Source organism: Macaca fascicularis, chromosome 19, assembly GCF_037993035.2.
Source record: "Macaca fascicularis isolate 582-1 chromosome 19, T2T-MFA8v1.1".
Lineage (NCBI taxonomy): Eukaryota > Metazoa > Chordata > Mammalia > Primates > Cercopithecidae > Macaca > Macaca fascicularis.
In genome coordinates, this window is record NC_088393.1 from 8,638,076 (window position 1) to 8,665,339 (window position 27,264).

Genomic DNA, 27,264 nt, shown 5'->3' on the forward strand with positions numbered 1-27,264 from the left:
GGCCTGGCTGATTCTCACCATCCCGAAGAGGAGATAGGCTATAAACAGGAGGTGCCAACTCAGCACGCTGCTTGGCATGCAGTAAGCGCTCAATAATAGCTTTTATTATCATGTTCGGCTCAGAGGCAGGGAGTAGAAAGGCATGGGAGGGCTGCGGGAGGCACGGCAGGGGAGTCGGCGGGAAGTGGCAGGAGGGCGGATGGGGGGCAGCGGTGGGCACCGGGGCAGGGCGCGCTGACCTGTCCAGGGGCCCGGGTTGGGGGCAGTAATGATCCTGCCCACACTCTCCCGCCACGGCAGGAGCCACGCATCCTCGACACAGCCGCCATGGCAGGCCTTCGGGCTCCGTCTCCGGGACAGGCGGTGCAGGGCAAATTGGTATGCAGCGTCTGCCCCGTGGGCCCGAGAGAGCCTGCCCCGCAGGGCCAGAGCCCAAGGACGGGCTCAACACTCAGTCAAGGTGGGGTTGACGACGGCCAGACAACAGGGGAGGGAGGAGGGACAAGGGGGTCCCCACTTCCAGGAAAGCACAATAGCAGAGCCACTTACACGCTGGGGAGGGGGCGGTGCGGGGGTCCTCCTCCCTCCTGGGATTCAGAGGCGGGGGGCGGGGGGCGGGGGCCAGCCGGGCGGGTGAGATGCGCAGAGAGGAAGGGACAGGGCGGATAAAGGCACGAGGTGGGGTTCCGGCCAGGCCAGGAGGGGACATGGGAGGGGTCTCGAGGGGGAACGGCTGGGCTTCTCCCAACTCCCTCCCCCTCTACCCGGGGCAGGGAGCTCCGAGGCGGGATCCTGAACGCAGTCCTGGCCCCGCGGCGCCCCCCGCAGGGCCGACCCTCGGAGACCCAGTGCAGGGCCGGCTGGGGGGCGCCGCGCCCCTCACACCAACGCGTAGTCGAACTGCCCGCGCTCGAGCGCCTCCTTGTGGTCGGTCCAGGACGAGGCGGGCATGCGGCTGTAGGGGTCGAGCAGGATGCGCACGCAGCGCACCATCAACAGCACCAGCACCACGAGCAGGCAGAGCACGAAGGCGAACACTGTGCGCTGCTCCGCATCCAGGCCCGCGCCCACCGGGGGCCCCGTCGACGGCGGCAGGGGCTCCGGCGACAGCGTCCACGTCGCGCTCATGGCTCACATCGCCGCGCGCCCTGCGGAGGAGGGGACCCGCCCGGGGAGCCTGGGATGAGGCTGCGCCCTCCCTCCCGCGCCTCCTCCGCTTCGCCCCCTCCCGCCGCCGCCGCCGCCCCCCTTACCGTGCCCGACCCCATCCCCCGCCCGCGCCTCGGTCCCCGGGCTACGCCCATGCCTGGCCCGCCGGATCGCCGCCACCAGCACGCGGGGACCCAACTCTGGCCGTGCGCGCAGGTGGGGGCGCGGAGAGCCGGGAAAGGGAGCCGGCCCGGCCCGGGCCGCACACAACAGGTGCGAACGACCGGCCGCGGCCCGGGTGCGCGGCGTGGGGACGGTCCCCGCGGCCCCTGCCCCCCGCTCCCTTTGTTCTCGGCGTCCCGGGACCCCCTCCCCCACCGCCCCCGCCCTGGCGCGCCCCTCACCCTGGCTTCGACCCGGACGGGGACCGACCGCCCGGCGGCCGCGCTCTCTCCGGGACCCCGGCGCCGGCTCCGCGTTCGGCCTCTCCTCGGCAGCGGCGGCGGCGGCCCGGGCTCCGACTCAGCCCACCCCACCCGCCCCTGGAGCGGCGGAGACCGAGGCAGGCGAGCAGCGCGCGAGCCGGGCCGCCGCGGCTGTTCCCATGGCGACGGGGGCGGGGCCGCCGCGGGGGGCGGGGCTGCGGGGGGCGGAGGCTGCGCAGGGAGCGGCGCGCGAGCCCGCGACCCCGCCCGGGCCTGCGGGAGGACGGAGCTCCAGCCCCGGGGACCCGCGAGCACCCAAGACCTCGCCAGGGCGTGGGCAGCTGCCACTCCCACCTCCACTGGCACCTCGGCCCCCTCAGCCTGCCCTGTGCCTGCATTCTCCTCTGTGATAGACCCCACTCCAGACTCCGTTTGTGGGGGGACCTCAGTGTCCCTAAAACACTCATATGGGCACTCAAGCTCCCCTGGCCCTGGGGACCTCAATCCTCAGAGAGCCCAGGCAGGTCACTGGGATGAGTAAGTCCCCCTAGTTTTGTCTGTCACGGGCCTTGTCTTCCAACCCAGGGTCCAGCCCTGGGCAAGGCGTCCACCCACTGCGGCTGCAGTTCCTCGCTCGACCTTGACCGCCTCCCAGAGCAGCCGCCCGCTCCCACCCCCACCCTCGCCCCGGCCACTCCCGCGCCAGAGAAGACACTTCAGACTCCGGAGCTGCTCTTCTGCAATTCGGTTTTATTCTTTCCAAATCTCGGGCTTACGCACAGAATGGAAGAGCACTGTTAAAATAAAAAATGGACCTAAAGTGGCTTAGCTGACGTGGCCAGCGGGCCACTGAGCAGTAGGTCCCGGGTCCCACCCTGCTGTGGAGGGAGTCCCTGGGCCCTGGGGCCTCTTGGCACTGGGTGGCCTGTGTGCACCCCAGGTGACCAGGCACCGGGACCCCTGCAGGGCAGAGCAACAGGGCAGGGGCCGGCCCTGGGGGGAGTGTCTCCAGCTGCCAGGCACCTGCAGCAGCCCGTTGTCCCCTCCCCGGCCAGCTGGTCTTGCAGCTCTTCTGGCAGAGCTGGGGGCAGAGCCCGCAGTCTTGTTCCCAGAGGTCTGGAGTTGCTGCAGGGGGTGTCGTGGTGCCTCTGTGCCTGATGACCCAGCCCGGGGCTCCCTGGCTGTGGCACCGCACTCAGAGGATCTGCTCGGTGCTGGAGGCTGAGATGTCCAGGAGCCGCCAGGCGGCGTAGGGGTTGAGCTCGTCCTGGTCTCGGCAGAGCGCCCACACGTACAGCATCCGCAGCACCTTGTCCTGCAGGGTGGGGTGGGAAGGGTGCCGTTGAGAGGGGTGAGACAACCCAGGCGGCTCTGGGAGGGGCCAGGCTCTGTGGGGCAGGAGCCACCGGCAACCTCCCCGGGGGGCTGGGAGCAGAGGCCAGCACAATTGCCTAGACTCAGGAACCACTCAGGCCTCAGTAAAAAAAAAAAAAAAAAAAAAAAAAAAAGACAGGTCTGCTGGTCTCCAACCTCCCTCAACCCCAAACTCTGGCCCAGGAGTTTCTCCGCATCCCCACCCAGTCCCAGGGCTTCGGGGCTCTGAGCCGGAGTCCCTGCCGGATGGCCACACACAGATCTTGGGGACAGGCGGTGCCGTCTGCCCGCCCCGTCCCGCTCTGCACTCACCGGGTCGCCCTCCACCACCTCGCCTTTAGGGTTCCGGACCACCATCACCAGCTGCGCCTGGAAAGTGATGATGAGCACCGGCCCCGGCTCCATCATCTTGCCCATGGCCAGCTGCAGAGGGGCCGAGAGGTGGGCCTCAGAGGACGGCCCTGCTGGGAGAAGGCTCCAGCACCAGGCCCTCCCCGTGGGCCCTGCCTCTCAGACCAGGCCCAGGCCTCCCTTGAGACCCTCCCCTGGGACAAGCCCAAGACCTCTCGGATCAGCACGTGGCCCCCAGCCCCTGGCAAGGCCACCTCCTGGGCCCTGTCTGGGCCATAGTTCCCACCCCCGATGGTGGCCCGGGCCCCTACTGAGAGAGGTGCTTACGTCAATGTTGTCAATGTCTAGGATGCGAGAATGGAACTGGAGACCCAGCGCCTTGGCCTGCTGGATGGGGTAGGCCAGCTGGCTGTAAGTCTGCAATGAGAGGCCGACACGTCTGCGTGATGCCGCCAGGACAGGCGCCACGCCACACAGAGCCGCTGCCCACATGCCCTGGCGCCCTGCCGCCAGCCAGCAATGGCAGAGGCCAAGAACCCAAGTCCAAGTGGGAAGGCAGGTGCCACCCACTTACTGGCCCAGATCACACATTTCCCTCTCCTGGGAACCACACTCTATCCAGATGACCCAATGAAAACAGGATTAATCAGCAAAGTGGGTGATTCTCTTGGAACAAAATCCCAAATCCACTCCCAGAGCTAAGCTGGCGGCCCCTTGGCTGATCTTTAATACTTCCATATTCACCACACTCTGAATCTTGGCCTGAGATCAAACGCCTCTTCTAGGATCTGTCCTCAGCCCGAGGCTGCCTCTGTCACTGACCAGCCCCCAGTGTCACCCTCAACCCCCTTGCGCCTGTGCCAGGCACAGGAAGCAGCCCCCAAGACACGTTTTCACTGGAGGTTTCTCTGGGCTTGGCATGAAACCATGAGATGTTCCGATAGCATCTACTTTTTATGGAAATGACTGATCCGCGGAGGGGAGGAAAAAAAAAACCCAGAGCCAATCCTACTTGTTCGGTTTCTTAAAGGTGACATTTTAAAAACACTTCTGTGGATGTGGCTGGAGCTTCAGCTGTTTCCAGGGCACCAGCAGCTCCCCGGCAAAGCGAGCCAGCTGTGGCGCAATGGTCCCAAGGTAAAAACAAAACAAAAAAACAAAAAAAAAACGAGAAACACCAAAACAAAAAAAAACGCCAAAAAAAAAAAAAAATCTACATCGCAACTCATAAATGCCTGCTGGATTAGTCACCATGCAGGGGAGTATTGAAAAAGAAAACCTGACATCTTCTCCTCTGCTTTTCCCAAGTTGTTTATGAGCTGGGTGCAGAATAGAATCAGCCAAGAAAGATTCTGGATCGCTGAATACGAAGCAGCCGGGGAAAGAAACACATAGGTCGGGGAGCGAATAGGGTGAGATGAGGTGGCCTGAGGAGACGGAAGCTGGGAGCCCCACGGGGATGGACTGGGGCAGGGATAGGGAGGCTGCCAGGGATGGGGCAGACAGCTGGACCGGACCCCAGGTACGCGGTGCTGCTGGTGGCCCCCGAACCCCAAGCTTTGACTCCAAGAAGCAATTGGGGCCTCATCAGGACACACAGCTCCTTCCTGTGTGGGAAGACCATCGATGTTTTGTTTGGATCTATGTTTCAGGATCGTGTCGTGAGGGCAGCTAATGGGTCCGGGAAACTCGGCATGCCCTGGAGGCTCCCCAGGGCCTGGGGCGGGGCACCCAGTGCCATAACCTCACCTGCGCCCCCATAGGTGGCGGCCCCGGGTCACCGATGAAAGCTCCCCCCACCCTTCCAGGGGCTGTTTGGTTACCAGGGTTACCTCTGCGGGTTCCCTCTGGCCCGAGGCCAGCACTGCCCTGGTTTCTGTGATCACACTTCATTCTCACGACTCCTGGGAGGTGAGCACAGTACTCTGCTCTGGCCTGGGAAGTGGGGTGGGTGACGCCTTCAAGCCCCACTTGGCTCCCAGCCCCCACAGCCATGTGGGAGACCCACACTCTCCCTGACCCCCCGCCCCAGCATGCACCCCAGGCCACTGCAGCCATCAGAAACAGGGCAGTCAGGCCCCTGAAGACCTCATTTTGCTTCACGGCTGCAATCGCCTCTCCTGGGACTCTCTTTCACTAAAATTATTATTTCCTTTGTATTTTTTTTCCAGACAGTCTCGCTCTGTCACCCAGGCTGGAGTGCAGTGGCGCAATCTCGGCTCACTGCAACCTCTGCCTCCTGGGTTCAAGCAGTTCTCCTGCCTCAGCCTCCTGAGTAGCTGGGACTACAGGTGTCCAACACCAGGCCTGGCTAATTTTTGTATTTTTAGTAGAGATGGGGTTTCACCATGTGGGCCAGACTGGTCTGGAACTCCTGACCTCAGGCGATATGCCCACCTCAGCCTCCCAAAGTGCTGGGACTACAGGCGTGAGCCAACACGCCCGGCCTATCATTTCCTTAGTGACAGTATCTTGCTCTGTCGCCCAGGCTGGAGTGCTGTGGTGCGATGACTCACTGCAGCCTTGACCTCCTGGGCTCAAGTGATCCTCCCACCTCAGCCTCTCTAATAGATGGGACAACAGGTGCCTGCCACCACGCTTGGCTCATTTTTTTCTTTTTTGGAGACAGAATCTTGCTCTGTTGCCCAGGCTAAAGTACAGTAGCACGACCTTGGCTCACTGCAACCTCCGCCTCCTGGATTTAAGCAATTCTACTGCCTCAGCCTCCCCAGTAGCTGGGATTACAGACGTGCACCAGCATGCCTGGCTAATTTTTTATTTTGGTAGAGATGGGGTTTCACCATGTTGCCCAGGCTGGTCTCGAACTCCTGACCTCAAGTGATCCGCCTGCCTCAGCCTCCCAAAGTGCTGGGATTACAGGCGTGAGTTGCTGTGCCTGGCCACTTGGCTCATTTAAAATTTTTTTCTGTAGGCCGGGCGCGGTGGCTCAAGCCTGTAATCCCAACACTTTGGGAGGCCGAGGCGGGCGGATCACGAGGTCAGGAGATCGAGACCATCCTGGCTAACACAATGAAACCCCGTCTCCACTAAAAATACAAAAAAATTAGCCGGGCGTGGTGGCGGCGCCTGTAGTCCCAGCTACTCGGGAGGCTGAGGCAGGAGAATGGCGGGAACCCGGGAGGCGGAGCTTGCAGTGAGCCGAGATCGCGCCACTGCACTCCAGCCTGGGCGACAGAGCAGACTCCGCCTCAAAAAAAAAAAAAAAAAAAAAACAAAACTTTAAAATTTTTTTTGTAGAGACGACATCTTGCTGTTTCCCAGGCTAGTCTTGAATGCCTGGGCTCAAACACCTTGGGCTGCTGGGATTGAAGGCATGGGGTGGCCCAGACCTAACCAAAATTATTTTAAGATTGGAGGAAAAAAAAAAGGCCCAGTAAAATTGGCGGCTTTGTGATCTTTCACAGGCCCAGGGGACACCCCCAGCCAGCCATCTCTTAGACACCAGCCCAGAGAAGGATTCTCCCTAACCGAGTTTACAGTCTGGGAGCAAAGGACTGGCGGGTGACCCGGTGTCCAGCCTGAGAGCCCAGATGTGTAACACGCTGAGGAATGGAAGGTCGGGGGGGGCAGTGTCAGGCTCTCGGAGGGTGAGACGTGAGGATCCCCACCAGGAGCCCAGGTCCTGCCTGTCGGGAGCTACCCTAACGGAGCCACCGAAATGGAACTTCTCCATGGTGATTTTTTAGGCCTTAAAAAAAACAAAAAAAGGAAGTACTCACAGCTTCATAGCACCAGTCTTTGAGAATGTCAAGCTCTCCAGAAATCATGGCCTAAAAAGGAAGGGGAAAATAAGCACCAGAACAAGAGTGGGCTTTTCAGGCGGCAGGCGAGGTCCTAGGAACATTCTCCAGTGGTGCGGGGGGTTTCCTTGGACACCCCCAGCTGCCACCTGTGGGGCACAGGTGAAGCTATGGCACTGGGTGTCCCTCCCCAGGCCCGTCCCTGCTGGTGTGAGTGCCTGGCTCTGGCCTGGGCACAGGCGGAGGGCAGCCTGCGGATGACCACCCAGGAGGCACCCGGGGGGGACCCCGTGGAACCAGGGGTCTAGCTGGGGACCCAGCTTTCAGCCTGGTCAGGAATCCAAGCCAGGGAGATGAGGACCCACACTCCGGTTCCCGCAGTGAGCCCATGTCCTCTGTCTCCCGCGGGACCACATTTCGGACTGCAAGGCCCACCATGGGACCGGCTGCCTCCTAACGGCTGGGGGCAGCGAGAGGAAGGGTGGGCTGCAGGGGGCGGGACTGGGCTGGGAGCGGCTTCCACAGCATCCCAGAGCCTGGGCCGGATCCGATGCGGGGGAGGGAGGCGCCTGAAGCGGGGAGAAGAGCGGGAAGGCGCCGGATGCTGGTGGTGAAAACTGTGAGCAGCAGGGGGCGGGTGGCCAGAACACTCGGCTCCCACCACCCAGCCCGGAAGGCGCCGCGGTGCTCAGGCTGCTGTTCTGGGGCATGGCGCCCATCTGCACCGCCTCCCAGCCCTGCCTGAAGTGGCGGGAAGGATACGGGAAACTGGAGGAGGAAGGGGACGTTGGGCGGCGGCCAGCGGGGCCGAGGATGGAGAGTCCCATGAACGGCCTTCCAGAGGCCTGGCCCGACTGGGCCGAAGGTGTCCAGGCTCCTCCTGCATCCTGGGGGCTGCAGAGAGGCAGAAGCAGCAGGGAAGACAAGAGGCCGCCGACCTCAGGGAGAGGCTTATAGGGGGCGGGCTGCAGCATGACCCTGAGCAAGATACCCTCATCTATAAGCCCAACGAGGCTCTGGTTGCCAGGGACGGCACCGTGAGGGAACCCCCTTGGCTGCAGGTCTGGGTCAGAGGTGGCCTGGGGCCAGCTCTGATGTCTGAGGACGGACGCCCACTTCTCCCAAGGGGCGAGGGGCTCCAGGCACCTGAAATAAACCCTAGACTCCAGCAGCTGCTCCCAGCAACCTCAAGGGAACAACAGCCTCAGGCAGGGGGAGTGAGGGAAACGGCACCTGGAGGCACTGGAGGTGCCAGGAAGGCCCAGGAAGGGCTTCGGGCATAGCTCTGGGGCAGCTGCAGCCAGGCAGGAGCCCGTGTGCAACCAGCCTCCTCAGAAAACAGCCTCGGCAGCGGAGTTCCCTGGCAGCACCCAGGGTGCTGGCTGGGGCGGGGGAGGTGGTGGAGCCAGGACCTGCCACCTGGGAGGGTTCCTGGGGGCGCGGCACCCACCTCCAGGACATTGGGGATGATGTCGTTCTCGCACTGCTTCAGAAACCGGTCCTTGTCAAAGGCTGGGTCCACCCGGAGGATCTCTGTGAGCACCTCCGACATCTCTGTCTTGGAGAACAGGCCCCCTGCAGGGAGCGGAGCCGGGAGTTTAGGGAGGGCCAGGGACCCCACCCCACCACCAGCCTTCGGGGTCCAGGGATGACTCACTCACCCAGCAAGTCGGTGACCTTGTCCGTAAGGGCCCGGGATGCCCGGATGAACGCGTTGTCGCTTTCATCATACTTCATCTTCATCTCGAAGAACCCTGTGGATGACAGGGCAGGTGCTGGAGAAGGGGCCCCTTCCAGAAACACGGCCCTCCCTCACAGCTTCCAGGGGCTCTCTGTGGCCCCTGCGGGATCCACCCTGACGGGTGGGGTCAGGGAGGGGACGGCTGTGGGCCTGCATCCTCATCTGTGCTTGGGGACCGCTGCCTGCCCACCTACCTGGCCAGGCGCAGAGGCACCTCAGCTGCGGCCCTAGCGGGGCTGTGTAAGTTATGGGCCGCCACCCTGCTGGCTGTTGCTTTCACTACAAAGGAAACACAGGCCTCTAGCAGTCCGCACAGGACAAGGGACAGGGGCCTGCGGCTCATTTCGGGGCCCTGACTGTGCTTATGAGGGAGCGCCTGGCTTCTGGCGGCAGAATGTACACCGCACCATCAGGTGACCGCAAAGAAGTGACCGGCCCACTCTGACCCTGGCCTCCTCCTCTGCAAAACGGGGCTCTGTCTTGTGCCCAATGCAGGATCACCCTGCGGTCCGCCGACTGCCCGGGACACGGTCACCTGCCCTCCGAGACACCCGCACTCACGGTTAAACACCACGTTGTTCTCCTTGAAGTCCTTCCACTGCTGGTACCACTTGGAGTCCTTGTGCAGCACCACCCCCAGGGCCTCCCTGGGGAAGAGAGTGGGCGCTGGGGTGAGCGGCGGCGCCGGGGCCACCCTGTGCCCTCCTGTGGCTGCAGGGAGGGGCAGCAGAGGACAGCAGGCAGCTGAGACCTCAAACCTAGGGGCTCTGAGGACCCCGCCCTTACCTCTCACCCTCAAATTCGAGGGAACCGGGAACCTTGGGCAAAAGGCAAACTCAAGAAACGGACCCAGGAGGGAACCATTGGTGGGCGCCCGAAATAGACAGCAGTGAAAGCTGCCCAAAATGGGGGCAGCGAGGGCCACAGGCTGGCACCTACTCATTTGGCTCAAACACTTTCTCCTCCTTGAACTTCTCTCCCGAAAACTCCGTTCTCTTCCGGAGTCGCTGCGGCCTCCGGTAGGGCCCGGTCTGCCCCAGGACGCTGTCGTCAATTTCCTTCTTCACCGACTCCACCCCCTGCCAGGGAGGCACAGCGGGGCTGGGCTGGGTGTCTGGGGTTCAGCCGCCCCAGGCTGCACGCCCTGGCCCAGGCCTGGGCTCACCTGGGAGAGGGCTCTGAAGGCCGCCGTCCTGCCCAGCTTCTCCCCACCTTTGGATACCGACTCGGCTGACTGCTTGGCTGTCTTGGCCGCTTCTTCCACACCCTCCTTGATTTTCCGGCCCAGATCACTTTTACTGACTTCATGAAGGCTCTACTGAGACAGACACAGAGAGGGGGCATTGGCACCGGCCCCGGGGGCAGAGGGTGGGCAGAAGGAATTAATTCCTGCCAGAGAGAAGGGCAGATCTGGCTCCCTGAGGCCGGCAGAGGCCTTCTGTGCTCCTGTGGTGCGCGGAACCCCCAGAGCCGTGAGAACACCGCCATGGCTTCCGGGTGCTGGCCCCTGGGCTCTGACTGAGACGCTGGGTCAACTGGCCCCTCTCCAAAATGGGGAGGAGTCCTCTGGAGACCCGGGAACTGCGTGGCAGCAAGGATTCCCAAGGAGGGGATCCCAGGGAAAGAAGGGCGGGCAGGGCGCCCCATGCTGGACAAAGTTGGACAGAACAGGCAACAGAGGAGAGCCCGCAGCACCCCAGGAATCCTCGCTCCTGCCTCTACCCTCGGGAGGCAGTGGAAGCGGCCCCTCCCCTCCTATTTTTAGGCAGGAAAAACATTTTCATGTTCTCCTCGAGTCCTGGCTAGTAGCACTTACTGCTGCCGACTTACTGGGTCAACTGTCATGCAAGGTTCCCAGTCTGACCTCACCCTGCGTGTGCCCAGAACTCCTGAAACCTTCACGAGGGTGGCAGCACGCCCCATGCCACCCACTGCTGCCAAGCCGCCCCCACCCAGGATCCCACTCTTCCTCCAGCCTCCAGCGGCCGGGGGACTTTGATAGCCCCAGCAGCTCCAGGCAGGCATGGCACTGTTACCTCCTTCACGGTGCCCGTCAGCTCCCCAAGCTTCTTCCGTAGCACCTCGCTCGTCCGCATGGTTTCTGACTCGATGGTTTTCTAGGTAAAGAGCATTGTGTCCTTTTTTTTTTTTTTTTTTTGAGACGACGTATCACTCCGTTGCCCAGACTGGAGTGCAGTGGCATGACCTCAGCTCACTGCAACCTCCTCCACCCAGGTTCAAGTGATTTTCCTGCCCTACCTTCCCAAGTAGCTGGGATTACAGGGCCCGCCACCATGCCTGGCTAATTTTTGTATTTTCAGTAGACAGGGTTTTACTACGTTGGCCAGGCTGGTCTGAAATTTCTAACCTCAAGTGATCCACCTGCCTCAGCCTCCCAAAGTGCTGGGATTACAGCCGTGAGCCACTGTGCCTGGCCAAGCATTGTGTCTTTAAGTCTGTGTGTTCTGACACGGCAGTGACATTTCTCTTATAGCCAAAGGTCCAAGAGGCATTTTCTCAGCAGCCCCTCCGTCCCCGCACCTGCCAGCACGCGCTGCCTCCAGGGCCCCCGGCTGCCCATATGGCTTGGATTGAGGGTCTCTGCAATGGTAAGCTCCGTGCCCAGAGGCCGGCAGACTTGGGCCCCTGCTTGGCAGCTACCACCTGAGAACAGGAGGCCCAGCCTTCGCCTTTCACTCAGTGGTAGGAGGTGGCCTTGCTTGTCATCACCGTGCCCCTCATCCAGCCTCCAGCCACCACAGCTTGGTCTTACGTCTCCCGCCCCATCCATCCCACTCCAAACTCAGCCTGCTCTGTCTTCAGATGACCCCTGCATTCATGATAAAGAAGGGCTGGGCATGTGAGCTGTAGTCCCAGCTCTTTGGGAAGCTGAGATGGGAGGATCACTTGAGCCCAGGAGTTCGAGACCAGCACAGGCAACATGGAGAGACCCTGTCTCTAGAAACATAAAAAAATTAGCCAGATGTGGTATCCTATGCCTTTAGTCACAGCTACTCAGGAGGCTGAGGTGGGAGAATCACCTGAACATGGGAAGGTCAGGACTGCAGTAAGCTGTGATCACACCACTGCACTCCAGCCAGGGTGACAGAGCAAGACCCTGTCTCAAAAAACCAAACTAGGCTGGGCACGGTGGCTCATGCCTGTAATCCCAGCACTCTGGGAGGCCAAGGTGGATGAATCACCTGAGGTCAGGAGTTCAACACCAGCCTGGCCAACGTGATGAAACCCCATCTCTACTAAAAACACAAAAATTAGCCGGGCGTGGTGGCACACGCCTCTAATCCCAGCTACTCGAGAGGCTGAGGCAGGAGAATCGCTTGAACCCAGGGAGGCAGAGGTTGCAGTGAACTGAGACCAAACCACTGCACTCCAGCCTGGGTGACAGAGCGGAACTCCATCTCAAAAGAGAAAAACAAAAAACAAACAAAAAAAACCACAAACTAAACCAAACCAAACCAAATTCCACGGGTCCCGTGGCAGGTGCATCTCCGAGGCTCAGCGCTCACTGCTAAGATGGGACACGGTACCCGCCTCGCAGGGCCCTTACAAATAAAGGAATGCAGAGCCATTCCCAGAAGCCAGGGCTTGGCAGCTGCTCAAGAAGAGAAGTCACAATTAATAATCACAGGCTGGGAGCAGTGGCTCACACCCGTAATCCCAGCACTTTGGGAACCTGAGACGGGCAGATCACTTGAGGCCAGGAGTTTGAGACCAGCCTGGCCAACATGGTGAAGAAATCCCATCTCTACAAAAAGAAATACAGGGCTGGGCGCGGTGGCTCACGCCTGTAATCTCAACACTCTGGGAGGCCAAGGCAGGTGGATCATTTGAGGTCAGGAGTTCAAGGCCAGCCTGGCCAACATGGTGAAACCCTATCTTTACTAAAAATACAAAAATTAGCTGGGTGGTAGTGGTACGTGCCTGTAATCCTAGCTACGCAGGAGGCTGAGGCAGGAGAATTGCTTGAGCCTAGGAGGCAGAGGTTGTGGTGAGCCAAATCGTACCACTGCACTCCAGCCTGGGCAACAGAGTAAGACTGTCTCAGAAAACAACAACAACAAAAAATCAGCTCGGTGTGGTGGCGGGCGCCTGTAATCCCAGCTACCTGGGAGGCTGAGGCAGGAGAATCATCTGAACCCAGGAGCCAGAGGTTGAAGTGAGCCAAGATGGCGCCACTGCACTCCAGCCTGGGTGACACAGCAAGACTCCATCTCATAAAACAAAACAAAACGAAATAAAATAAAATAAAACAAAATAAAATAAAATAAAATAAAATAAAATACCAGCGCCATCACCCAGTTTCCACCCGGCTCCACTCAGAGGGCTACAGCTGGGAGCTCTCAGGAGTGCTGCAGCCCAAAGCTGGTGTGCATGAAGTGCCTGGGGGCCTGTGAAGATGCAGGTGCTGGCCTGGCAGTTTAGGAGGGTGTGAGCCTCTGCACTGCTCATCCCCTCCCAGGAGCAGCCACTGCTGCTGGTCTGGGGACCATGCTTCAAGCTGTACAGAACGCTGCATGGTCGCATGGCAGAACCCAGAGGCCTGGAGACCCGCTCCTGTCCCCTGGCTCCCTCTTACTAGTGCATCAGAGCAGTGACCTCACTTCCTCACAAGCCACCCTGTCCCCAGCCATCCAGCTCTGAGCTCCTCTGGCTGTCCCTGGCCTGGAGAAACCCTGGCCCTGGAAACAAACATGTCAACCAAGAAAGGTAAGAAGCAAAGGGGCCTAATGCGGTGGCTCACACCTGTCATCCTAGCACTTTGGAAGGCTTAGGAGGGCGGATCACTTGAGGTCAGGAGTTCGAGACCAGCCTGGCCAACATGGTGAAACCCCGTCTCTACTAAAAATACAAAAATTAGCCAGGCGTGGTGGTGCATGCCTGTAAGCCCAGCTATTTAGGAAGCTGAAGCAGGGAAATCACTTGAACCTGGGAGGCGTAGGTTGCAGTGAGCCAAGATCGCCCCACTACACTCCAGCCTAGGTTGGGGGAAAAAAAAAGCAGCAAAGAAACTCACGTATTTCCTTCTGGCCTCCTGGAGCACGTCTGATTCTTCTAGCCTTCTGGCCTCGTCACGGAATTTTTTTATACTTTCTTTCATTTCTTTGTTTTTGGCTAATTCTTGTTTGACATTATCTAGCAAGCCAGACAGAAAGCCTTTTCTGTTTCCAGAAGAATATGATTTGGACTAGAAAGAATGTACAAGAAAAAAAATTTAAAGAACATACTAGAAGAACATACAATGAACTGCCCCACAGAGGGACTCTGAGGGATTTTTCTAGATGTTTTCTTTTCTGTTGATATACATTTAATGATGATTAGCTATCTCTTTTATAATAATAAAAGACAAAGAAACAGCAGGTGATAAAAGGGTGGTGTATCCAGACAATAGAATATTATTCAGTGCTGAAAAAAAAATGAGCTCTCAGCCAGGTGCAGTGACTCACACCTGTGATACCAGCACTTTAGGAGGCTGAAGAGGGAGGATTGCTTGAGGCCATGAGTTAGAGACTAACCTAGGCAACAGAACACCCTATTTAAAAAACAGGCCGGGCGTGATGGTTCACGCCTGTAATCCCAGTACTTTAGGAGGCTGAGGTGGGCAGATTACCTGAGGTAAGGAGTTTGAGACCAGCCTGGCCAAAATGGTAAAACCTCATCTCTACTAAAAATGCAAAAGTTAGCCGGGCATGGTGGTGTGTGCCTTTAGTCCCAGCTACTAAGAAGGCTGAGGCACGAGAATTGCTTGAACCCGGGAGGAAGAGGCTGTAGTGAGCCAAGATTATGCCACTACACTCCAGTCTGGGTGACAGAGCGAGACTCCATCTCAAATAAAATAAAATAAAATAAAATAATTTTTAAAAAAGACTGGGCCCGGTGGCTCATGCCTGTAATCCCAGCACTTTGGGAGGCTGAGGTGGGGGGATCAAGAGATCAGAAGATTGAGACCATCCTGGCTAAGATGGTGAAACCCCATCTCTACTAAAAACACAAAAAATTAGCCGGGTGTGGTGGCGGGCACCTGTAGTCCCAGCTACTTGGGAGGCTGAGGCAGGAGAATGGCGTGAACCCAGGAGGTGGAGCCTGCAGTGAGCCAAGATGGTGCCACTGCACTCCAGCCTGGGGGACAGAGCGAGACTCCATCTCAAAAATAAATAATAATAATAATAATAATAATAATAATAATAAAAACAAGAAATATGCTCTCAAGCTGTGAAAAGACATAGAAGAACCTTAAATGCATATCACAGTAAGTGAAAGAAGCTAATCTGAAAAGGCTACATACTGTCTGATTCCAACTATAGAACATTCTGGAAAAGGCAAAACTCTGGAGACAGTAAAAGATCAGTGGTTGCCAGGGGTTGGCAGGGAGAGGCTGAGATGAGTGGGGGGAACACAGAAAAATTTTAGGGCAGTGAAACGACTATTATGATACTGTAATCATGGCCACACAGAGAACCTACACCATCAAGAGGGAACCAGAAGGTAAACTATGCGTTTGTTAATAATAATGTATCAACATCCAGTCAATTGTAACAGATGCGCCACACTAATGCAGGAGGTGAAGAATAGAAAACTGTGTGCTGGATGGGAGAGGAGGGGCATGGCAACTCTTTGGACATTCTGTTCGATTTTTCTGTAAACCTAAAACTGCTCAAAAAGATAAAGCCTTGTAAAAGCAAATCAAGGCTGGGTGCGGTGACTCACGCCTGTTATCTCAGCACTTTGGGAGGCCAAGGTGGGCGAATCACTTAAGGTCAGGAGTTCCAGACCAGCCTAACCAACACAGGGAAACCCCGTCTCTACTAAAAATACAAAAATTAGCTTGGTGTGGTAGTGGGTGCCTGTAATCCCAGCTACTCGGGAGGCTGAGGCAGGAGAACTGCTTGAACATGGGAGGCGGAGGCTGCAGTGAGCCGAGATCACGCCACTGTACTCCAGCCTGGGCGATGGAATGAGACTCCATCTCAAAAAAAAAAAAAAAAAAAAAAAAAGGCAGGCTGGGCACAGTGTTTCACGCCTGTAATCCCAGCACTTTGGGAGGCCCAGGTGGGCGGATCACTTGAGGCCAAGAGTCCAAGACAAGCCTGGCCAACATGGTGAAACCTTGTCTCTACTAAAAATACAAAAATTAGCCAGGTGTGGTGGTGAGTGCCTGTAGTCCCAGCTACTGAGGAGGCGGAGGCAGGAGAATTGCTTGAACCTGGGGGTGGAGGTTGCAGTGAGCCGAGATCTTGCCACTGTACTCCAGCCTGGACGACAGAGTGAGGCTCTGTTTCAAAAAAACAAAACAAAACAAAACAGAGAAACAGTTTAATGAATGATCATACGATAATCAAATCGGGGAAGTGGCCACCTGTGGTCAACGTTTCCACAGCTGTGTTGGGTATACCAGCTCCAAGCCAGGGATCCCCTCCCTGGCTCCTGTCAAGCTACAAGAGAAAGCCGCATCCAGCCTGGTGCTCAGGTGTGGAGTCACACAGCTGTGGTTCCAGCTACTCAGGAGGCTGAGGTGGGAGGATCACTTAGGCCCAGGAGTTCAAGGCTGCAGTGAGCCGTGATAGTGCCACTGCACTCCAGCCTGGGCCACAGAGTGAGACCCTGTCTTTAAAAAAAAAAAAAAAAAAAAGCCCAGTGCTGCTCCCCAGGACAGGTGGCCAGGCCTCCTGTCAGCAGGCTGCAGTCCCATTCAGATGCCACCCTGGCTAGCCTTTTTCCAGGGGAAGCCCAAGTTCTAAGTAAGACCATCCAGGATCACACAACCTTATGGCAGCCCTACCAGAGACTCTTGGGCTACAAACCATGGGAGTGTGTGTGTGTGGCGGGGGACTGGACAAGTAAGGGAAGAGTCACAGGTCCTGTCCCACACCCTCGATGGCCCCAGGACGGGACTGGAGAGGTAGGTAGCTGCCTGCGAAGAGGCAGCTGAGCTGAGGCTCTGGGCGCGCAGAGAGAGACAGAGAGAGACAGAGAGAGAGAGAGAGAGAGAGAGAGAATGTGTGCGCTGCCCAAATGTACCGATCTGGGGAAGGGAGTCAGGTTTTGGGCTTCTGTCCTCATGATGCTGAGACACCAACAGAAGCACAGTTGAAGAGGAGTGACCAGGATAAACTGAGTTCTGGGTGTGACGAGGTGACTGTACCAATGATCAAAGGGCTATCTTCCAGGAAAGGAAATAGCCATGCTTGGTGAGGCACCCACTGGCAGAGGTCACAGGGAAGCAGAATTCAGTTCAATACAAGGGTCTCCTCCAAGCATTACAGCCAACACAACGGGCTATTCTGACAGCACCTTATCCCCTCATGACATCAAGCAAGAGGCAGGTCAAGTGTTTCTGCGACCGAGAAGGCCAGGCACGCTGGGATCTGTCATTCAGAAGGCCCCAGACACACAAGGCCCACCACTGAGATGGTGTGAGCCACCTCCACCGCCCCACAACCTCCCTCCTGCCAATGGGATCGGAATTTTCAGGCCTCCCCTGTGTCTGCTGGCCTGAGCATCCTGAGTCACTTACCAGTGGCAGCTCTCCGCCCGGCCGGCGCATCTGATAGGTCGACCCGTGGAGTAGGTTGTGGCTGGAAAGGAATTGGATTCCACTGCCGAGGCATCTCTAATGGGGGGAAGAGACGAGAAAGATCCATTCTAACGAGAGGCTGACCAAGAAGTAAGCAGACCACACACAAAACAGCAGGGGTCGCCTGCGACTCACTGGCCAATTTTTTTTTTTTTTTTTTTTTGAGACAGAGTCTCAGTCTGTTGCCCAAGCTGGAGTGCAGTGATATGATCTCGGCTCACTGCAACCTCTATCTCCCGGGTTTGAGCGATTCTCCTGCCTCAGTCTCCTGAGTAGCTGGAATTACAGGTATGCACCATCACACATGGCTAATATTTGTATTTTTAGGAGAGAAGGGTTTTTGCCATGTTGGCCAGGCTGGTCTCGAACTCCTGACCTCAAGTGATCCACCCCTCCCCCAGTCTTCCAAAGTGCTGGGATTACAGGCATGAGCCACCGCACCTGGCCTCATTGGCCAATTTTTATCTTATGCCTGATGCGTGCCAGGCACTCTGTAATCTTCCCAAAGTCTGAGAAGCAAGTAGAAGCTGGTGGAAAGAGAAAATGCTGTGTGTGTACCTCCAGGGCCTATATCTATCCTCGTGCCCCTGAAACTGGGGGAAAATAGACAGGTCCCAGGAAATGCCAACCTATGGTGGGGAAGAAGGCTAAATGTACCAGTACAATTTAATTTCTTAGTCTGAAAGTAGGCACTCTAAGCTTCTATGCTAGTGGCAAGCAGTCTTCTCTTGTGAGCCCACCCCATCTCTGCCAGCCTCCAAAGATGAGAGAACTGGATTTTCAGACACAAACATCGATAATGTCCCCAGGGACAACTCTGGAATAAACCTACAATGTCCCCCTCAAGGGTTGGGCTATAAACAGAGTAATTTAGGGGAGTCACTCTGGGCAAAGACTTGGCTGACCTCATGTAAAAGGCACTTGCTGGCCGAGTGTGGTGGCTCACGCCTGTGACCCCAACACGTTGGGAGGCTGAGGTGGGTGGATCACCCAGCCAGGAATTCGAGATCAGCCTGGCCAACATGGTGAAATCCCGTCTCTACCAAAAATACAAAAATTTGCCGGGCGTGGTGGCACACACCTGTAGCCTCAGCTACTTGGGAGGCTGAGGCAGGAGTATTGCTTAAACCCGGGAGGCAGAGGGTGCAGTGAGCCGAGATCATGCCACTGCACTCCAGCCTGGGCGACAGATCTAGACTCTGTCTCAGAAAAAAAAAATGAAATAAAAGTAAAAGGCACTTTATTCTCCTACCAAATGATGAACTTTAAGTTCTGTGCAGGCACTGAGCTGGTGGCTCATGCCTGTAATCCCGATACTTTGGGAGGCTGAGGCGGGAGGATCATTTGAGCTCAGGAGTTTGAGACCAGCCTGGGCAACATAGCAAGACCCTGCCTCCACAAAAAACTGGGGGTTAAAAAAAAGCTCTGTGAAGGTCCTGTTCAACTCGGCACCTGAACCTGGCGTGTTGATGTCAAAAGACCACATACAACTTCTCCACCATTTCCACATTTCCTGGGCCGTTTTTCTCTCTGTTCTCTGCCTCCTACCTCTGAGAACCCCATGGAACATCCCAAACTTACACAGGTGCCTACCATCTCCTGCATTTACTTGAGGATAACTTTTTTTTTTTTTTTTGAGACGGAGTCTCCCTCTGTCACCCAGGCTGGAGTAAAGTGGGATGATCTTGGCTCACTGAAACCTCCGCCTCCCGGGTTCAAGCGATTCTCCTGCCTCAGCCTCCCGAGTAGCTGGGATTACAGGCATGCACCACCACGCCCGGCTAATTTTGTATTTTCAGTAGAGATGGGGTTTTAGTAGAAACGGGATTTCACCATGCTGGCCAGTTGATCTCGAACTCCTGACCTCAGGTGATCCACCTGAGGCTGAGGCAGGAGAATCGCTTGAATCCGGGAGGCAGAAGTTGCAGTGAGCCGAGATCGCGCCATTGCACTCCAGACTGGGCGACAAGAGCGAAACTCCGTCTCAAAAAAAATAAACAAATAAAAAGAAGAAGAAAAAGCGAAGAGCACGAGCAATTTGAAGTACTACTTTCTGAGTGCGCCTTACATGTCTTGACTCCCACTGCCCTGTGGACCTAAGAGCCTGCCAGGGCGTGAACCACCTCTCGCACGTCCACAATGAACGTTAGAAGAAACGAGACAAGAAATGCTCTCGGTAGCGGACCTGGCAGTTAACCGAGAGCTGTGAAGTTCACGTTTTTTTGCCTTCCCCTCTACTTTTTTCCACCGGACGCCGCCGCCCTGGCGACCATTCACTCTCCTGTACACGTGGAGTCTGATCAGAGGGCGAAGGGTGATCAGCTCCCTCCCAGGCTCCGCGCATCGCCGCCCCCTGCCCGGTAAGCTCTGTCCCCGCCCTCAGGCCACGCTCTGTGCCCCCTGTCCTGGCCTCTGCTGACCCAACGATCCAACCCCAAGCTTTCTACGGAGCCCAAGCAAGGGTCGCGAGGGCCAAGGGCCTGAGAAGAAAGCCTTGGTGGCCGAAGGCCCAGAAGACCTCTAAGCCCGCCCTGCTAGCACTGCACCGCCGCTCACCCGTGGACAGCGGCACCAGCCACTCCGCAGCGCCGCCGCCGCCGCCATGTTGGAGAACCGTGTGACCTTCTCGCGGCGCGGCCCGGTTGCGTCATCCGCCGCTTCAGCCTTGAGTGGCGCAAACCTGAGACACGCCGGTCTGGGAGCGGGGTTTCGGGGAGGGAGAGCCCTGCGATTGGGTCCGTCATAGGGGCGGGACATTAAAAGGGTAGGTAATTCCTAGAGAGCTTGGCCTCTGATAGGGCAGTGTTTTGGAAGGACGGGGCCTGTGACTGGCTGTGGGCCGGGGGACGGGCCCTCCTGGGAGGGTCAGATCTGTGATTGGGCGCGACTACGAAGGGGCGGAGCCCAGGGGCGTGGATTCCGTCACCTGCGGTGATTCCGCTACAGAACGCGCCGGGCGCTGGTGGCAGGTGGTACAGGCTCGTGGATCCACCGACCACAAGAACGGATTCGATTGGATTCTGATTGACCGGCGGACCAGCTCGAGAGTAATTGTCTATGGCTGTCCCTGCAATGACTGACTGATTGACAATGACTGAGATACCAGCAAGTGAGTTGCTCCAGGAAAACGAAGGAGCCCACTCTTGTGCGGCGCTTTGGGAAGACGCCTGTTGGTTTTGACCCCGAATAAGAAGGGAAAGCTGAGAGTAGGCTGACTGTGGTCCAGTCCTACTTCGATTCAGTGTGAATTGACACTCTCTGACCCGAAGAAGCCCAGGCCTTTGTCATTTCAGCATCTCAGATGCTATTTTCCATTCGAAGAATGCCGCCACCAAGTGGCGGTATTTTAACATGGCCATGCAATCCGGTGATGAGGAGGGTTGGTCCCCTGGAAGAGTTAATGTATGTTGCTGCTGCTGTTTACCTTGTTGGAGCCGTTTTTTTGTTTTTTGTTTTTTGTTTTTTTTTTTTTTGTTTTTTTTTAAGAACCAGAGCCTTGCTCTGTCACCCAGGCTAGAGTGCAGTGTCGTAATCTAACTCATGGCAGCCTCCAATTCCCAAGCTCAAGCGATCCTCCTGCCTCAGCCTCTGAGTCACTGGGATCACAGGCGTGAGCTACCCCGCCCAGTCCTTTTGCATTATTAACCTGTGATATGGGTTTATGGGACTTCATTCTTTCAAAGGGAGGCAGCTTGGCCCCGGAGGGCATGCATTCCTGGCTTCTGGGCTGGACAAACCTGTGTTCTCCATCTCAGGAGCTCCCCCTCAAGGTGGGAGTAAGAGATGAGGGTTTCCACTCTGGCTTTGTTGGAGATGTCGTGATGCCAAGAGGAGCAAACTAAGCAGTTGGTGTACACAGGTGTGTTGCTGAGAATAAGGTCTGGGCTAGAAATATGGATTCTTAGTTGTGGTTGAAAGTACGGAGTTCGGCCGGGCCCAGTGGCTCATGTCTATAATCCCAGCACTTTGGGACGCTGAGGCGGGAGGATCTCTTGAGCCCAAGAGTTTGAGACCAGCCTGGGCAACATAGTGAGACCTCATCTTTACAACAAATACAAAACATTAGCTTGGTGTGGTAGCACGTGCTTGTAGTCGCAGATACTCAGGAGGCTGAGATGGAAGGATCGCTGAGGCCCGGGAAATTAAGGCTGTAGTGAGCCGTGATTGTGCCACTACACTCCAGCCTAGGCAACAGAGAGAGACCCTGTGTCAAAAAAAAAAAAAAAAAAAAGAAGGAAGGAAGGGAGGGAGGGAGAGAGAGAGAGAGGAAGGCAGGCAGGGAGGGAGGAAGGAAAGAGGGGAGGGGAGCTACAGCATTGAACAGCCAGAGGCAGGGTGTCATATGAGCGTGTCAAAGACCCAGAGATAAAGTGGAGATAGAAGAGTCCTTTAATCCAGGATCCGCGTCTCAGTCCTATTATCCCAGCAACTCAGGAGCCTGAGGCAGGAGCATCATTTGAGCCCAGGAGTTCCAGACCAGTCTGGGCAACATAACAAGACCCCGTCTCTACAAAAATAAAAAGTAAGCCAAGCATGGTGTCTCTCACCTGGAATCCCAGCTACTCAGGAGGCTGAGGTGGGAGGATCACTTGAGCCCATCAGTTGGAGGCTGCAGTGAGCTATGATCACGCGACTGCACTCCACCCTGGGAGACAGCATGAGACCTCCATCTCTTTTTTTTTTTTTTTTTTTTTTGAGATAGAGTTTTGCTCTTGTTGCGCAGACTAGAGTGCAATGGTGTGATCTTGGCTCACCGCAACCTCTGCTTCCCAAGTTCAAGTGATTCTCTTGCCTCAGAATCCCAGCTGGGATTACGGGCATGCGCCACCACACCCAGCTAATTTTGTGTTTTTAGTAGATACTGGCTTTCTCCATGTTGGTCAGGCTGGTCTCGAACTCCCAACCTCAGGTGATCCTCCCGCCTCAGTCTCCCAAAGTGCTGGCATTACAGGTGTGAGCCACCATGCCCACTCGAGACCTCCATCTCTAAAAAACAATTTCTTTATTAAGAGCCCTTCCAGGAGCCTGGGCAAGACTGTCCAACAGAAAGAGGACCTGGAGGGGGCTGGGCGCAGTGGCTCATGCCTGTATTCTCAGCACTTTGGGAGGCTGAGGTACGTGAATTGCTTGAGCCCAGGAATTCCAGACCAGCCTGGGGAACAATGCAAAACCCTGTCTTTACCAAAAATCCAAAAATTAGCCAGGTGTGGGCTAGATGCAGTGGCTCATGCCTGTAAACTCAGCACTTTGGAAGGTCAAGGCAGGTGGATCACTGGAGGTCAGGAGTTCGAGACCAGCCTGGGCAACACTGAGAAACCGTGTCTCTACAAAAAGTACAAAAACTAGCTGGGCGTGGTGGCACACACCTGTAATCCTAGCTACTCAGGAGGCTGAGGCATGAGAATCACTTGAACTTGGGAGGCAGAGGTTGCAGTGAGCCAAGATTGCTCCACTGCACTCCAGCCTGGGCAACAGAGCAAGACTCTGTCTCAAAAAAAGGAGGGGGCACTTTGGGAGGCCAAGGTGGGCGGATCATGAGGTCAAGAGATCGAGACCATCCTGGCTAACATGGTGAAACCCTGTCCCTACTAAAAATACAAAAAAATTAGCCAGGCATGGTGGCTGTAGTCCCAGCTACTTGGGAGGCTGAGGCAGGAGAATGGCATGAACCTGGGAGGCATAGCGTGCAGTGAGCTGAGATCCTGCCACTGCACTCCAGCTTGGGTGACAGAGCGAGACTCCGTCTCAAAAACAAAAAGAAGTGGGAGGCTGGCCACAGTGACTCACTCCTGTAATCCCAGCACTTTGGGAGGCCGAGGCCAGTGGATCACTTGAGGTCAGGAGTTCAAGACCAGCCTGACCAACATGGTGAAACCCCGTCTCTGCTAAAAATAAAAAATTAGCCGGGCATGGTGGTGCACGCCTATAATCCCAACTACCCAGGAAGCTGAGGCAAGAGAATCGCTTGAACCTGGGACATGGAGGTTGCAGTGAGCCGAGATCACACCATTGCACTCCAGCCTGGGCAACAAGCGTGAAACTCTTTCTCAAGGCGGGGCACGGTGGCTCATGCCTGTAATCCCAGCACTGTGGGAGGCTGAGGTGGGCAAATCATGAGGTCAGGGGATCAAGACCATCCTGGCTAACATGGTGAACCCCCGTCTCTACTAACAATACAAAAAATTAGCCGGCTGTGCTGGCGGGCGCCTGTAGTCCCAACTACTTGGGAAGCTGAAGCAGGAGAATTGCTTGGACCCTGGAGGTGGAGGTTGCAGTGAGCTGAGATCGCACCACTGCACTCCAGCCTGGGCGACAAAGCAAGACTCCATCTCAAAGAAAAAAAAAAAAGGAAGACGATCTGGAGGAACTTGGAGAAGGCAGATGGAAGCAGCAGAGGCGAGTGCTACACAGTTCAGGCAAGGCAAGAACAGAAATGTAGCCACCGCTGTTTGCATTTTGCAATATGAAGGTCATTGGTGAGATGAGCAAGGGGGGTTTTGGTTGAGTGGTGGGCCCGGGAGGCAGATTTCAATGAGTGGAGATGGTTTTACAGATGCGTGCTGGAGCCAGCTTGCACTGACTCACAAGAGCCAGCTGGCACATCTTCAAGAATTCAAAACCTCTTGCTAAACACGGCCAATGTGTAAACAATTAATTGTATAAACTTATGATCAAATAGATTATATTAAAACAAACGTAATAAATACACAAAATTTATCACTTCCTAATTATGCTGCTACATGTTACTATTATCTATGCTTTTGAGGGTTTTTGTTTTTGTTTGGAGACAGAGTCTCACTCTATTGCCCAGGCAGGAGTGCAGTGGCACCAGCACAGCTCACTGTAGCCTCGACCTTCCAGGCTCAAGTGATCCTCCCACCTCAGCCTCCCCAGTAGCTGGGACTACAGACATGCACCATCACGCCCGACAGATTTTTGTGGTTTTTTGTAGAGACAGGGTCTCTCTATGTTGCACAGGCTGGTCTCGAACTCCTGGGCTCAAGTGATCCTCCCACCTTGACCTCCCAAAGTGCTGGGATGACCAGCACAAGCCACAGAGCCTGGCTACTTTATAAATTTTTTGTAGAGACAGGCTAGGCGCGGTGGCTCACACCTATAATCCCAGCACTTTGGGAGGCCGAGGTGGGTGGATCACTTCAGGCCAGGAGTTTGAGACCAGCCCAGCCAATGTGGTGAAACCCCATCTCTATTAAAAATACAAAAATTAGCCGGATGTAGTGGTGCATGCCTGTAATCCCAGCTACTCCGGAGGCTGAGGCAGGAGAATCGCTTGAACCTGGGAGGTGGAGGTTGCAGTGAGCCAAGATTGCACCACTGCATTCTAGCCTGAGGGACAGAGCGAGACTCCGTCTCAGATAAGTAAATAAATAAATAAATAAATAAATAATCTTTTTTGTAGAGATGGAGTCTTGCTATGTTGCCTAGTCTGGTCTCAAACTCCTGGGCTCACTCGATCCTCCCACCTTGGCCTCCCAAAGTGCTGGGGTTACAGGCACGAGCCACTGCACCTGGCTGATCTTGGAGTTATTCACATATATGATGTCTGTGTGCTGGAAATACTATATTATGTGAGTCACTGCATTGTGTACCAATTCTGTTTGATGATGCCATGTTTGTAGCTTGCAATCAGCTACAAGCAAATCAACCACAAGTGGTGGGAGAATTTACACCACAGGAATTGGCAAATACTCCAAGTCAGGAGCTCTTTGGTTGGTTTGTTTCTCTGGTGAGCCAGTTATTAAACATTTCACCAGGAATGAGAATGCAGGGACACAGGACACAGACTCTTCCCAGGAATATTCACTGTACACAGAAGGTGAAATGATGGCAGCTGGAAGAACATATGGAAAGGAGGGAGGGTGCTTTGTTTCCCCAACTTTTTATTTTGCAAAATTTCAAAGCTACAAAAAAATTGCAATAGTATACGGGGCTGGACGTGGTGGCTCACACCTGTAATCCCTGCACTCGGGGAAGCCGAGGTGGGTGGATCGCCTGTCGTCAGGAGTTCGAGACCAGCCTGGCCAACATGGTGAAACCCCGTCTCTACTAAAAAAAATAAAAAATAGCCGGGCGCGGTGGCTCAAGCCTGTAATCCCAGCACTTTGGGAGGCCGAGACGGGCGGATCACGAGGTCAGGAGATCGAGACCATCCTGGCTAACACGGTGAAACCCCGTCTCTACTAAAAAATACAAAAAACTAGCCGGGCGAGGTGGCGGGCGCCTGTAGTCCCAGCTACTCGGGAGGCTGAAGCAGGAGAATGGCGTAAATCCGCGAGGCGGAGCTTGCAGTGAGCTGAGATCCGGCCACTGCACTCCAGCCCGGACGACAGAGCCAGACTCCGTCTCAAAAAAAAAAAATAAAAAAATAATAATAATACAAAAATTAGCTGGGCATGGTGGTGCATATCTGTAACCCAGCCACTGGGGAGGCTGAGGCAGAAGAATCACTTGAGCCCAGAAGGTGAAGGTTGCAGTGACCCAGGATCGTGCCACTGCTCTCCAGCCTGGGCGACACAGTGAGACTCCATCTCACATTTTTAAAAAAAAATATTGGCCAGGCACGGTGGCTCACGCCTGTAATCTCAGCACTTTGGGAGGCCAAGGCGGTCAGATCACGAGGTCAGGAGATCGAGACCATCTTGGCTAACATGGTGAAACCCCATCTCTACTAAAAATACAAAAATTAGCTGGGTGTGGTGGTGGGAGCCTGTAGTCCCAGCTACTCAGGAGGCTGAGGCAGAATGGTGTGAACCTGGGAGGCGGAGCTTGCAGGCAGGCAGAGCTTGCAGTGAGCCGAAATCGCGCCACTGTACCCCAGCCTGGGCGACAGAGCAAGACTTCGTCTCAAAAAAAAATAAATAAATAAATAAAATAAAATAGTTTAAAAATAACAAAAATAAAAAATCTAGGATATAATGTACTTTCACTTAGTGCATTTGGTTGTCATATATCTTAGTCACCTTTAATCTGCAGAAGTCTCTTCCGTATATACATATATGTGTGTGTATATATATATATATATTTAGAGACTGAGTCTTCCTCTGTCACCAAGGCGGAGGTGCAGTGGTGTGATCATAGCTCACTGCAGCCTTAACTTCCTGGGCTCAAGCGATCCTCCCGCCTCAGCCTCCCAAGTAGCTGGGACCACAGGTATGTACCCCAAAGCCCAATTAATCTTTAATTTAATTAATTTTGGAGACTGGGTATCACTCTGTCAACAAGGCTGGAGTGCAGTGGCTTGATCTCGGCTCACTGCAACCTCTGCCTCCAGGGCTCAAGCAATCCTCCCACCTCAGCCTCCCAAGTAGCTGGGACCACGGGCACACGCCACTTTGGCCTGGCTAATTTTTGTATTTTTTTGTAGAAACTGGGTCTCACCATGTTTCCCAGGCCGGTCTCGAACTCCTGGACTCAAGGGATCCTCCTGCCTTGGCCTCCCAAAGCGCTGGGATTACAGGTATGAGCACTGTGACTGGCCTAATTTTCATATTTTTTGTAGAGATGAGGTTTCGCCATGTTGCCCAGGCTGGTCTGAAACTGCTGGCCTCAAGTGATCCGCCCACCTCAGTCTCCCAAAGTACAGGATTACAGGCGTGAGCCACCGTGTCTGGCCAGGAGTTCACTGTTTCTGGTTTTTTGTGTTTTTTTTTGGTTGTTTTTTTTTTTTTTTTTGAGTCTGTTTAATGGGTATAAAGTTTCAGATGTGCAGGCGCGGTGGCTCACGCCTGTAATCCCAGCACTTTGGGAGGCCGACGCAGGGGGATCACAAGGTCAAGAAATCGAGACCATCCTGGCCAACATGGTGAAACTCCGACTCTACTAAAAATACAAAAATTAGCCCGGCGTGGT

At 55.6% G+C, this 27,264-nt stretch overlaps 2 protein-coding genes across 2 annotated transcripts; both read right to left on the minus strand.

The window, feature by feature from the left end:
* Positions 1–77: 77 nt before the first annotated feature.
* On the minus strand, positions 78–1,755 carry CTXN1 (cortexin 1). Its single transcript, XM_045379911.3, has 2 exons — positions 1,554–1,755; positions 78–1,148 (listed from the first exon to the last, which is right to left on the minus strand). Exon 2 carries the CDS (start codon positions 1,126–1,128, stop codon positions 880–882), a length of 249 nt encoding a protein of 82 aa, XP_045235846.1. The 5' UTR covers positions 1,129–1,148; positions 1,554–1,755; the 3' UTR covers positions 78–879.
* A 549-nt stretch (positions 1,756–2,304) lies between these two features.
* TIMM44 (translocase of inner mitochondrial membrane 44) lies at positions 2,305–20,013 on the minus strand. The gene is made up of 13 exons (XM_045379906.3): positions 19,951–20,013; positions 17,335–17,430; positions 13,837–14,007; positions 10,838–10,918; positions 9,967–10,116; positions 9,741–9,880; positions 9,363–9,448; positions 8,722–8,814; positions 8,511–8,635; positions 7,040–7,090; positions 3,627–3,716; positions 3,261–3,371; positions 2,305–2,889 (listed from the first exon to the last, which is right to left on the minus strand). Exons 1-13 carry the CDS (start codon positions 19,996–19,998, stop codon positions 2,770–2,772), a joined length of 1,362 nt encoding a protein of 453 aa, XP_045235841.1. The 5' UTR covers positions 19,999–20,013; the 3' UTR covers positions 2,305–2,769.
* Positions 20,014–27,264: the final 7,251 nt, after the last annotated feature.

Excerpts from the sequence above, each read along its gene's own strand:
- CTXN1 (XM_045379911.3), bottom strand. The coding sequence starts at position 1,128 with ATGAGCGCGACGTGGACGCTGTCGCCGGAGCCCCTGCCGCCGTCGACG.
- TIMM44 (XM_045379906.3), bottom strand. The coding sequence starts at position 19,998 with ATGGCGGCGGCGGCGGCGCTGCGGAGTGGCTGGTGCCGCTGTCCACGG. Across the intron at positions 10,919-13,836 it reads AGGAGGCCAGAAGGAAATAC|AAAACCATCGAGTCAGAAAC; the intron begins GTGAGTTTCTTT and ends CTCTTTACCTAG. Across the intron at positions 3,717-7,039 it reads AAGACTGGTGCTATGAAGCT|ACTTACAGCCAGCTGGCCTA; the intron begins GTGAGTACTTCC and ends CTCTCATTGCAG.